Source organism: Babylonia areolata, chromosome 14, assembly GCF_041734735.1.
Source record: "Babylonia areolata isolate BAREFJ2019XMU chromosome 14, ASM4173473v1, whole genome shotgun sequence".
In the NCBI taxonomy this organism is placed as follows: domain Eukaryota; kingdom Metazoa; phylum Mollusca; class Gastropoda; order Neogastropoda; family Buccinidae; genus Babylonia; species Babylonia areolata.
The window spans coordinates 880001-892371 of record NC_134889.1 but is presented as its reverse complement, the minus strand read 5'-3'; the positions used below and the strand labels follow the sequence as shown (position 1 = coordinate 892371).

General features: G+C 46.8%; 1 protein-coding gene across 1 annotated transcript in view; it reads left to right on the top strand.

Annotated features, from left to right (window-relative positions):
• The window catches only part of LOC143289713 (uncharacterized), a 94522-nt gene that overhangs the window by 9547 nt on the left and 72604 nt on the right, over nt 1–12371 (top strand). Inside the window, exons 5-11 of the mRNA XM_076598777.1 lie at nt 67–257; nt 2172–2283; nt 3946–4037; nt 5103–5299; nt 7955–8093; nt 9503–9564; nt 12033–12108. Coding sequence (XP_076454892.1) covers nt 67–257; nt 2172–2283; nt 3946–4037; nt 5103–5299; nt 7955–8093; nt 9503–9564; nt 12033–12108 — 869 coding nt within the window. The remainder of the gene's footprint in view (nt 1–66; nt 258–2171; nt 2284–3945; nt 4038–5102; nt 5300–7954; nt 8094–9502; nt 9565–12032; nt 12109–12371) is intronic.

The window sequence follows — 12371 nt, the reverse complement described above, 5'->3', positions numbered from 1 at the left end:
TCTCTGTGTAGCCTTTTCCCGTGCTGACTTCCCCCCTCTCACCCTGTCCCCATGTCCTGTGTGCAGAGCTTACCTCCAGGAGTCAGCAGATGGCCGCTCAGATCGCCAGACAGAAGGTCACCGCACCACCAAGGTCAGGGTCAAGCGCCAGTGAAAAGCCCTTCAGGTCACTGGAGCAGTTCAAGGAGAGTGTGCGTCAAGTGCTGCAGCACCATGTGGAAGGCGTCATGCTGCACCAGTTCACCCAGGTGTACCAGGTGAGTACAGCTGCACCAGTTCAACCAGGTGTACCAGGTGAGTACAGCTGCACCAGTTCAACCAGGTGTACCAGGTGAGTACGGCTGCACCAGTTCAACCAGGTGTACCAGGTGAGTACGGCTGCACCAGTTCAACCAGGTAAGTACAGCTGCACCAGTATAACCAGGTGTACCAGGTGAGTACAGTTGCGCCAGTTCAACTAGGTGGACCAGGTGAGTACAGCTGCACCAGTTCAACCAGGTGTACCAGGTGAGTATGGCTGCACCAGTTCAATCAGGTGTACCAGGTGAGTATGGCTGCACCAGTTCAATCAGGTGTACCAGGTGAGTACAGCTGCACCAGTTCAACTAGGTGGACCAGGTGAGTACAGCTGCATCAGTTCAACCAGGTGTACCAGGTGAGTATGGCTGCACCAGTTCAATCAGGTGTACCAGCTGAGTACAGCCACACCAGTTCAACCAGGAGTACCAGGTGAGTGTGGTTGCACCAGTTCAACCAGGTGCACCAGGTGAGTACAGCTGCACCAGTTCAACCAGGTGTACCAGGTGAGTACAGCTGCACCAGTTGAACCAGGTGTACTGGGTGAGTACAGCTGCACCAGGTGTACTAGGTGAGTACAGCTGCACCAGTTGAAGCAGAGGGAAAGTGATGTTCTTGCTGAATGAATTGTGTCAAGCCCTATGTACCATTGGCTCTAGGGGCCAGACAGGAATGGACAGTGTATATGCAGTGATGGGCTTGTCGCTGTGATTACCTCTGTTAGAAGTGCATGGGCATTGATTTGTTCATTTGTAATGTTCCATTTGACTGATGTATGTGTGTAAAAGCACAGGAGATGTGTGTGTGTGTGTGTGTGTGTGTGTGTGTGTGCAGATGATGACAGCTGTGTGTGTGTGTGTGTGTGTGTGTGTGTGTGTGTGTGTGCAGAAGATGACAGCTCTGTGTGTGTGTGTGTGTGTGTGCAGAAGATGACAGCTGTGTGTGTGTGTGTGTGTGCAGAAGATGACAGCTGTGTGTGTGTGTGTGTGTGTGCGTGCAGAAGATGACAGCTCTGTGTGTGTGTGTGTGTGTGTGCAGAAGATGACAGCTGTGTGTGTGTGCAGAAGATGACAGCTGTGTGTGTGCAGAAGATGGCAGCTGTGTGTGTGTGTGCAGGAGATGGCAGCTGTGTGTGTGTGTGTGTGCAGGAGATGATAGCTGTGTGTGTGTGTGCAGAAGATGACAGCTGTGTGTGTGTGTGCAGAAGATGACAGCTGTGTGTGTGTGTGTGTGCAGAGATGACAGCTGTGTGTGTGTGTGCAGGAGATGACAGCTGTGTGTGTGTGCAGGAGATGATAGCTGTGTGTGTGTGCAGGAGATGATAGCTGTGTGTGTGTGCAGAAGATGACAGCTGTGTGTGTGTGTGTGCAGAAGATGACAGCTGTGTGTGTGTGTGTGTGGAGAGATGACAGCTGTGTGTGTGTGTGCAGGAGATGACAGCTGTGTGTGTGTGCAGGAGATGATAGCTGTATGTGTGTGTGCAGAAGATGACAGCTGTGTGTGTGTGTGCAGAAGATGACAGCTGTGTGTGTGTATGTGTGTGTGCAGAAGATGACAGCTGTGTGTGTGTGTGCAGAAGATGACAGCTGTGTGTGTGTGTGTGTGCAGGAGATGACAGCTGTGTGTGTGTGTGCAGAAGATGACAGCTGTGTGTGTGTATGTGTGTGTGCAGAAGATGACAGCTGTGTGTGTGTGTGCAGAAGATGACAGCTGTGTGTGTGTGTGTGTGTGTGCAGGAGATGACAGCTGTGTGTGTGTGTGTGCAGGAGATGACAGCTGTGTGTGTGTGTGCAGAAGATGACAGCTGTGTGTGTGTGCAGGAGATGACAGCTGTGTGTGTGTGCAGGAGATGACAGCTGTGTGTGTGTGTGCAGGAGATGACGGGGCGCCTGTTGGACCCCCAGGCTTACGGTCAGCCAGACATGGTCAGCCTGCTGTTCTTTCTGGCCGAGCAGGACGTGCTGGTTCTCAAGTACAACGGCAAAGGTAGGCTGCTCACATGGTGGGGTGTGTGTCCCTCCTGACTCACTGCTTCACTGGCACTGTGGCTGTCAGTTTTCCCTGTGAGTGTGGTGTGGTGACCCAGTGTGTCCCTCCTGACTCACTGCTTCACTGGCACTGTGGCTGTCAGTTTTCCCTGTGAGTGTGGTGTGGTGACCCACTGTGTCCCTCCTGACTCACTGCTTCACTGGCACTGTGGCTGTCAGAAGAGTGAGTGTGGTGTGGTGACCCAGTGTGTCCCTCCTGACTCACTGCTTCACTGGCACTGTGGCTGTCAGTTTTCCCTGTGAGTGTGGTGTGGTGACCCAGTGTGTCCCTCCTGACTCACTGCTTCACTGGCACTGTGGCTGTCAGTTTTCCCTGTGAGTGTGGTGTGGTGACCCAGTGTGTCCCTCCTGACTCACTGCTTCACTGGCACTGTGGCTGTCAGTTTTCCCTGTGAGTGTTGTGTGGTGACCCACTGTGTCCCTCCTGACTCTCTCCTGACTCACTGCTTCACTGGCACTGTGGCTGTCAGAAGAGTGAGTGTGGTGTGGTGACCCAGTGTGTCCCTCCTGACTCACTGCTTCACTGGCACTGTGGCTGTCAGTTTTCCCTGTGAGTGTTGTGTGGTGACCCAGTGTGTCCCTCCTGACTCACTGCTTCACTGGCACTGTGGCTGTCAGTTTTCCCTGTGAGTGTGGTGTGGTGACCCAGTGTGTCCCTCCTGACTCACTGCTTCACTGGCACTGTGGCTGTCAGTTTTCCCTGTGAGTGTTGTGTGGTGACCCACTGTGTCCCTCCTGACTCACTGCTTCACTGGCACTGTGGCTGTCAGTTTTCCCTGTGAGTGTTGTGTGGTGACCCAGTGTGTCCCTCCTGACTCACTGCTTCACTGGCACTGTGGCTGTCAGTTTTCCCTGTGAGTGTGGTGTGGTGACCCACTGTGTCCCTCCTGACTCACTGCTTCACTGGCACTGTGGCTGTCAGTTTTCCCTGTGAGTGTGGTGTGGTGACCTAGTGTGTCCCTCCTGACTCACTGCTTCACTGGCACTGTGGCTGTCAGAAGAGTGAGTGTGGTGTGGTGGCCAAGTGGTAATGCGTCTGCCTGGGCAGCGATAGAATGTCAGGGTACGGAATGGAATGCCACACTGGGCGAAGTTTCTCCTTCTCTGTTAGATGTTGATTGGTGGTCTGGAAGCTAGTCATTTGGATGAGATGATAAACTGAGGTGCCGTGTGCAGAGCCATGTATGTGTGAAGCTGGATGTATTCAGAGCCATGTATGTGTGAAGCTGGATGTTTACAGAGCATGTATGTAGAAGGTATGTGTGAAGCTGGATGTTTACAGAGCATGTATGTAGAAGGTATGTGTGAAGCTGGATGTTTACAGAGCATGTATGTAGAAGGTATGTGTGAAGCTGGATGTTTACAGAGCATGTATGTAGAAGGTATGTGTGAAGCTGATGTTTACAGAGCATGTATGTAGAAGGTATGTGTGAAGCTGGATGTTTACAGGGCATGTATGTAGAAGGTATGTGTGAAGCTGATGTTTACAGGGCATGTATGTAGAAGGTATGTGTGAAGGTGATGTTTACAGAGCATGTATGTAGAAGGTATGTGTGAAGGTGATGTTTACAGAGCATGTATGTAGAAGGTATGTCACCAGAATCGACACGCCTGGTGGGGGTGCACAAGCCGGGCCTAGACATACGAAGATTTGACCTCCTGAAGGACGAGTACAAGCCCCACCCGCATCATGTGAGTTACGTGCTGTGCTGGTCTGGTCACTGGGTTGTTAGTGTCTTTGTCTGGGCTGTCTGTAAGGGGTCAGGTGGCTGTGTGTGTGTGTGTGGTGTTTGTAGTGGTGTGTTTATGTTGTAATTGCGTCAGTCGTATTGCTGCAAAATGCTATGTGCTGGTTGAGAGCACTATATAATGTAGGATCATTGCTGTCAGTTTCCTGTCCACAGTGCAGTAGCTGTGGGCAGTGATGAAAAGGATCTGCGGTGAACAGAGTGATTGTGTTAGGGTGTGGAGCACAGGGGGTAGGATTAATTCCTCTTCTCCACTGCTGACAGACTGGAGTTGTTACTGCCTTATTCTTTTCATTGATTACATACATGCTTTCAAGACTTTGCCTGTGCATGGAGAAAAAGGTTGGATATTGAACTTGGAATGTGTACATGTACACACACACGCACGCGCGCACACACACACACACACACACACACACACACACACACACAGGTGAAGCAGAAGAGTATAAAGGTTGTCATGATGGTAGTTACCTGCAGGGGAGGCCATGTTGTAGGTGAAGCAGAAGAGTATAAAGGTTGTCATGATGGTAGTTACCTGCAGGGGAGGCCCTGTTGTAGGTGAAGCAGAAGAGTATAAAGTTTGTCATGATGGTAGTTACCTGCAGGGGAGGCCCTGTTGTAGGTGAAGCAGAAGAGTATGAAGGTTGTCATGATGGTAGTTACCTGCAGGGGAGGCCATGTTGTAGGTGAAGCAGAAGAGTATGAAGGTTGTCATGATGGTAGTTACCTGCAGGGGAGGCCATGTTGTAGGTGAAGCAGAAGAGTATAAAGGTTGTCATGATGGTAGTTACCTGCAGGGGAGGCCATGTTGCAGGTGAAGCAGAAGAGTATAAAGGTTGTCATGATGGTAGTTACCTGCAGGGGAGGCCCTGTTGTAGGTGAAGCAGAAGAGTATAAAGTTTGTCATGATGGTAGTTACCTGCAGGGGAGGCCATGTTGCAGGTGAAGCAGAAGAGTATAAAGGTTGTCATGATGGTTGTTACCTGCAGGGGAGGCCATGTTGCAGGCTGTGCAGGTGAAGCAGCAGAGCGTGCCCCCTGGAGTGGTGGGCCCTGGGCTGTGCTATCCCCCGGCTGCCCTGAAGGGGATGGAGAAGGGCGGGGGCTGCGAGGTGCACGTGTCCAACGTGGTCAGCCCCAACCTGTTCTGGGTTCAAAACCGATCCACCATTGGCTGCCTGGACGACCTCATGGACTGTCTGGAGTGAGTAGGCAGCTTTTGTGCTGATTTGGGGGAACTTATGTACTGCTTTAGGTGACTGTGTGCTGCTTTAGGCAACATTTGTGCTTGTTTAGGGACTGTGCTGATTTTGGCAACACAATTATGTGCTGCTTAAGGCTGTGTGTGCTGCTTTAGGCAATGTGTGCTGTGGTAGGTGACAATTGTGTTGGTAATGGGAATATATGCTGATTTTGGCAACATGTGCTGATTTTGGCAACTTGTGGCTGGCATAGGGAACGTGCTGATTTTGGCAACATGTGAGCTGGTATAGGGAATGTGCTGATTTTGGCAACATGTGTGCTGGCATAGGGAACATGCTGATTTTGGCAACATGTGTGCTGGCATAGGGAACATGCTGATTTTGGCAACATGTGTGCTGGTATAGGGAACGTGCTGATTTTGGCAGCATGTGTGCTGGTATAGGGAATGTGCTGATTCTGGCAACGAGTGCTGAATTTGACAACATGTATGCTGAGAGCAAGTAGAAATTTGGGGGGACAAATATTTTTTATTTGTTTTATTATCTTCTTGTCCTCAAGACACCAGAAAATTAATGCAGACTGTGAGTGTAGACAGTGAAGCCACACATTACTTGGATTGTATCAGTACATGTCAGACTATCGGAGTGTAGACAGTGAAGCCACACATTATATGGATTGTATCAGTACATGTCAGACTATCGGAGTGTAGACAGTGAAGCCACAAGTTATTTGGATTGTATCAGTACATATCAGACTATCAGTGTAGACAGTAAAGCCACACATAATTTGGATTGTATCAGTACATATCAGACTATCAGTGTAGACAGTAAAGCCACACATTACTTGGATTGTATCAGTACATGTCAGACTATCAAGAGCATATCAGACTATCAGTGTAGACAGTAAAGCCACACATAATTTGGATTGTATCAGTACATATCAGACTATCAGTGTAGACAGTAAAGCCACACATTACTTGGATTGTATCAGTACATGTCAGACTATCAGAGTGTAGACAGTAAAGCCACACATAATTTGGATTGTATCAGTACATATCAGACTATCAGTGTAGACAGTAAAGCCACACATTACTTGGATTGTATCAGTACATGTCAGACTATCAGAGTGTAGACAGTGAAGCCACAAGTTATTTGAATTCTATCTAGACATGTTTCTGCCCCTTGGGAACAAAAGGAAAAACGAAAACAACCTTCCTGGTTGCTGAGGAAGTTGTGGAAGTGGGGTTTTTCATGGAAGGAAATGTTGAGCAGTGTCACACTGTAATGGTACTTCACTTTGTTAAAAGGGATGTCTCTAGGAAATGTTACACATGTGTCACATGTTACGGTGCACCACTTTGTTACAAAGGGTGCCACTTCAGTAGGAGTCTGTTTTGTAGCATTTTACTTCCTAACAGTGTCCTATTTTCTTTTATCAAGAGTGCCACATTTTCATTGTGTGTGTGTGTGTGTGTATGCCTCTGTGTGTGTGTGCCTGTGTGTGTGTATGCCCCTGTGTGTGTGTGTGTGAATCTGTGTGAGTACCTGTATGGTAGTGGAGTGGAGTGATGGCCTAGAGGTAACGCGTCCGCCTAGGAAGCGAGAGAATCTGAGGGCGCTGGTTCGAATCACGGCTCAGCCGCCAATATTTTCTCCCCCTCCATTAGACCTTGAGTGGTAGTCTGGATGCTAGTCATTCGGATGAGACGATAAACCAAGGTCCCGTGTGCAGCATGCACTTAGCGCATGTAAAATAACCCATGGCAACAAAAGGGTTGTTCCTGGCAAAATTCTGTAGAAAAATCCACTTAGATAGGAAAAACAAATAAAACTGCACGCAGGAAAAAATACAAAAAAAAAAGGGTGGCGCTGTAGTGTAGCAATGCGCTCTCCCTGGGGAGAGCAGCTCGAATTTCACACAGAGAAATCTGTTGTGATAAAAAGGAATACAAAATACAAAATATGTGTAATGTGTGTGTGTGTATGTGTGTGTGTATGCCTCTGTGTGTGTGTGCCTGTGTGTGTGTATGCCCCTGTGTGTGTGTCTGTGAATCTGTGTGAGTACCTGTATGGTATATGTGTAATGTGTATGTGTGCTTTCCTGTTTGTGTATGTGTGTATGAATGTTGTGTGTGTGTGTGTGTGTGAGTGTGTGTGTGCATGCATGTGTGTGTGTGTGTGTGTGTGTGTGTGTGTGTGTTCTGTTTGTATATACATGTGTGTGTGTGTTCTATTCATGTGTGTGTGTGTTCTGTTTGTGTATGTGTATGTGTACTGTTCTATTTGTGTATGTGTGTGTGTATTCTATTTGTGTATGTGTGTGTTTGTGTATGTGTGTGTGTGTGTTTGGTTTATGTATGTGTGTGTGTTCTATTTGTGTATGTGTGTGTGTGTACTATTTGTGTATGTGTGTGTTCTGTTTATGTATGTGTGTGTGTTGTATTTGTGTCTACATGTCTGTGTGTGTGTGTTGTATTTGTGTCTGCATGTCTGTGTGTGTGTGTTGTATTTGTGTCTACATGTCTGTGTGTGTGTGTGTGTGTTGTATTTGTGTCTACCTGTGTGTGTGTGTGTGTGTGTGTGTGTTGTATTTGTGTCTACATGTCTGTGTGTGTGTGTTGTATTTGTGTCTACATGTCTGTGTGTGCTGTGTGCAGGGAGGAGTACTCCGTGAATGCCGCCAAGTACCGGATGCCCCCCCATCTGATGGTTCACGGCCAGGTGTGTGCCGCGCTGTATGAGGACGACAACTGGCACCGCGCCATCATCACCGGCACCTCCCAGGGAAAAGTCCTGGTGAGCCCTGTTTTCACTTCCACTTTCTTCAGGAGACGTCACTGCCTTCCCATATATCCATATACTCTGCACCACATGTACAAGGTGGATGCCTGACCAGAAGCACAACCTAACCAGCCTAGTCAGGCCTTGAGTGCATGTTGACATATTTGTGTACCTATCAGAGTGGATTTTTTGTCTTCAGAATGTTGCCAGAGGACAAGGCTTATGTTGCCACGGGTTGTTTTCAAAGTGTAGAGTGTGTGCTGCATACAGGACCTAGGTTTATGGTCTTATCTGAATGACTAGATGCTCAGTTTGATTCTCCAGTCCAACTTTGGAGAAAGGGGGAGAGTGGGATTCAAACCCACACCCTCACAGACACTGTGTTGGCAGCATTCTGCCACCTTCCTTTTCTGCTCACCTCACATCAGCTGTCTGGACCAGGTGACCAGATTTAATGTTGAGGTTCCTGCAGGTTCCACACACACACACACACACACACACACAGAGTTGTGAATCAGTGACCAGGTTTCACGTTGATGTTTCTATGTTCCAGGTGTACTATGTGGATACACAGAGTTGTGACTCAGTGACCAGGTTTCATGCTGATGATGCTGTGTTCCAGGTGTACTATGTTGATACACACTGAGAGTTGTGACTCAGTGACCAGGTTTCATGCTGATGATGCTGTGTTCCAGGTGTACTATGTGGATACACACTGAGTTGTGACTCAGTGACCAGGTTTCATGCTGATGATGCTGTGTTCCAGGTGTACTATGTGGATACACACTGAGAGTTGTGACTCAGTGACCAGGTTTCACGTTGATGATGCTGTGTTCCAGGTGTACTATGTGGATACACACTGAGAGTTGTGACTCAGTGACCAGGTTTCATGCTGATGATGCTGTGTTCCAGGTGTACTATGTGGATACACACTGAGAGTTGTGACTCAGTGACCAGGTTTCATGCTGATGATGCTGTGTTCCAGGTGTACTATGTTGATACACACTGAGAGTTGTGAATCAGTGACCAGGTTTCATGCTGATGATGCTGTGTTCCAGGTGTACTATGTGGATACACACTGAGAGTTGTGACTCAGTGACCAGGTTTCATGCTGATGATGCTGTGTTCCAGGTGTACTATGTGGATACACACTGAGAGTTGTGACTCAGTGACCAGGTTTCATGCTGATGATGCTGTGTTCCAGGTTACTATGTGGATACACACTCAGAGTTGTGAATCAGTGACCAGGTTTCATGCTGATGATGCTGTGTGTTCCAGGTGTACTATGTGGATACACTCAGAGTTGTGAATCAGTGACCAGGTTTCATGTTGATGATCCTGTGTTCCAGGTGTACTATGTGGATACACACTCAGAGTTGTGAATCAGTGACCAGGTTTCATGCTGATGATGCTGTGTGTTCCAGGTGTACTATGTGGATTATGGAAACAGTGTTCCAGTGGACCCTGCTACTATCTGCTTTTTGATGTGAGTATGGGACACTGGTTATAACCCTATACATCCCTTTTTGATGTCAGTATGGGACACTGGTTATAACCCTGTACAGCCCTTTTTGATGTCAGTATGGGACACTGGTTATAACCCTGTACAGCCCTTTTTGATGTCAGTATGGGACACTGGTTATAACCCTATACAGCCCTTTTTGATGTCAGTATGGGACACTGGTTATAACCCTGTACAGCCCTTTTTGATGTCAGTATGGGACACTGGTTGTAACCCTATACATCCCTTTTTGATGTCAGTATGGGACACTGGTTATAACCCTATACAGCCCTTTTTGATGTCAGTATGGGACACTAGTTATAACCCTGTACAGCCCTTTTTGATGTCAGTATGGGACACTGGTTGTAACCCTATACATCCCTTTTTGATGTCAGTATGGGACACTGGTTATAACCCTATACAGCCCTTTTTGATGTCAGTATGGGACACTGGTTATAACCCTATACAGCCCTTTTTGATGTCAGTATGGGACACTGGTTATAACCCTGTACAGCCCTTTTTGATGTCAGTATGGGACACTGGTTGTAACCCTATACATCCCTTTTTGATGTCAGTATGGGACACTGGTTATAACCCTGTACAGCCCTTTTTGATGTCAGTATGGGACACTGGTTATAACCCTGTACAGCCCTTTTTGATGTCAGTATGGGACACTAGTTATAACCCTGTACAGCCCTTTTTGATCTCAGTATGGGACACTGGTTATAACCCTATACAGCCCTTTTTGATCTCAGTATGGGACACTGGTTATAACCCTATACAGCCCTTTTTGATCTCAGTATGGGACACTGGTTATAACACTGTACAGCCCTTTTTGATGTCAGTATGGGACACTGGTTATAACCCTATACAGCCCTTTTTGATGTCAGTATGGGACACTGGTTATAACCCTATACATCCCTTTTTGATGTCAATATGGGACACTGGTTATAACCCTATACAGCCCTTTTTGATCTCAGTATGGGACACTGGTTATAAGCCTGTACAGCCCTTTTTGATGTCAGTATGGGACACTGGTTATAACCCTGTACAGCCCTTTTTGATGTCAGTATGGGACACTGGTTGTAACCCTATACATCCCTTTTTGATGTCAGTATGGGACACTGGTTATAACCCTGTACAGCCCTTTTTGATGTCAGTATGGGACACTGGTTATAACCCTATACAGCCCTTTTTGATGTCAGTATGGGACACTGGTTATAACCCTATACAGCCCTTTTTGATGTCAGTATGGGACACTGGTTATAACCCTATACAGCCCTTTTTGATGTCAGTATGGGACACTGGTTATAACCCTGTACAGCCCTTTTTGATGTCAGTATGGGACACTAGTTATAACCCTATACAGCCCTTTTTGATCTCAGTATGGGACACTGGTTATAAGCCTGTACAGCCCTTTTTGATGTCAGTATGGGACACTGGTTATAAGCCTGTACAGCCCTTTTTGATGTCAGTATGGGACACTGGTTATAACCCTGTACAGCCCTTTTTGATGTCAGTATGGGACACTGGTTATAACCCTGTACAGCCCTTTTTGATGTCAGTATGGGACACTGGTTATAACCCTGTACAGCCCTTTTTGATGTCAGTATGGGACACTGGTTATAACCCTGTACAGCCCTTTTTGATCTCAGTATGGGACACTGGTTATAACCCTATACAGCCCTTTTTGATCTCAGTATGGGACACTGGTTATAACCCTATACAGCCCTTTTTGATCTCAGTATGGGACACTGGTTATAACCCTGTACAGCCCTTTTTGATGTCAGTATGGGACACTGGTTATAACCCTATACATTCCTTTTTGATGTCAGTATGGGACACTGGTTATAACCCTATACATCCCTTTTTGATGTCAATATGGGACACTGGTTATAACCCTATACAGCCCTTTTTGATCTCAGTATGGGACACTGGTTATAAGCCTGTACAGCCCTTTTTGATGTCAGTATGGGACACTGGTTATAACCCTGTACAGCCCTTTTTGATGTCAGTATGGGACACTGGTTATAACCCTGTACAGCCCTTTTTGATGTCAGTATGGGACACTGGTTATAACCCTGTACAGCCCTTTTTGATGTCAGTATGGGACACTGGTTATAACCCTGTACAGCCCTTTTTGATGTCAGTATGGGACACTGGTTATAACCCTATACAGCCCTTTTTGATGTCAGTATGGGACACCCATTGCTGGTGAAACCCTATACAGCCTTTTGTTATTTCTGTTGTGTCATGGTCATGTCGGCCATGAAGATAACGAAGCTTTTGTTTCATTTTGGAGGCCATAGGTTTGTACCAATTTATGATGGACACTAGTCATTGTGTGGAGAATTATTATTAGTACTTATTCTTATTTTATTATTATTATTATTATCAGTCTTCTTCTCATTATTGTTATTGTTTGATGTGTGGGGTGTGGGGTTTGTGTGCAGGGAGAATTTCCTGTCTCTACCTGTACAGGCCATGCAAGCTAAGTTGGCCTATCTGCTACCACTGGAGGGACAAACGGTCAGTTGTAGATTTAGTGTGTGTGTGTGTGTGTATTGTTTGTTTGTGTGTGTGTGTGTTTGTGTGTGTGTGTTGTTTGTGTGAGCGTGTTTTGCTGTATCATGTGCATGCATCAGTTGAAACAAACCTGAATTTGTATAGTACCCTGACCATTGTTTTTTGTTTTGTTTTTCTTTCTGTCACCAGGTTTATTCTTCTTTTTTATCATTAGTTTTGTGTGTGTGTGACTGCTGTAAAGTTGAATTAAGATTTGTGTTTGTATT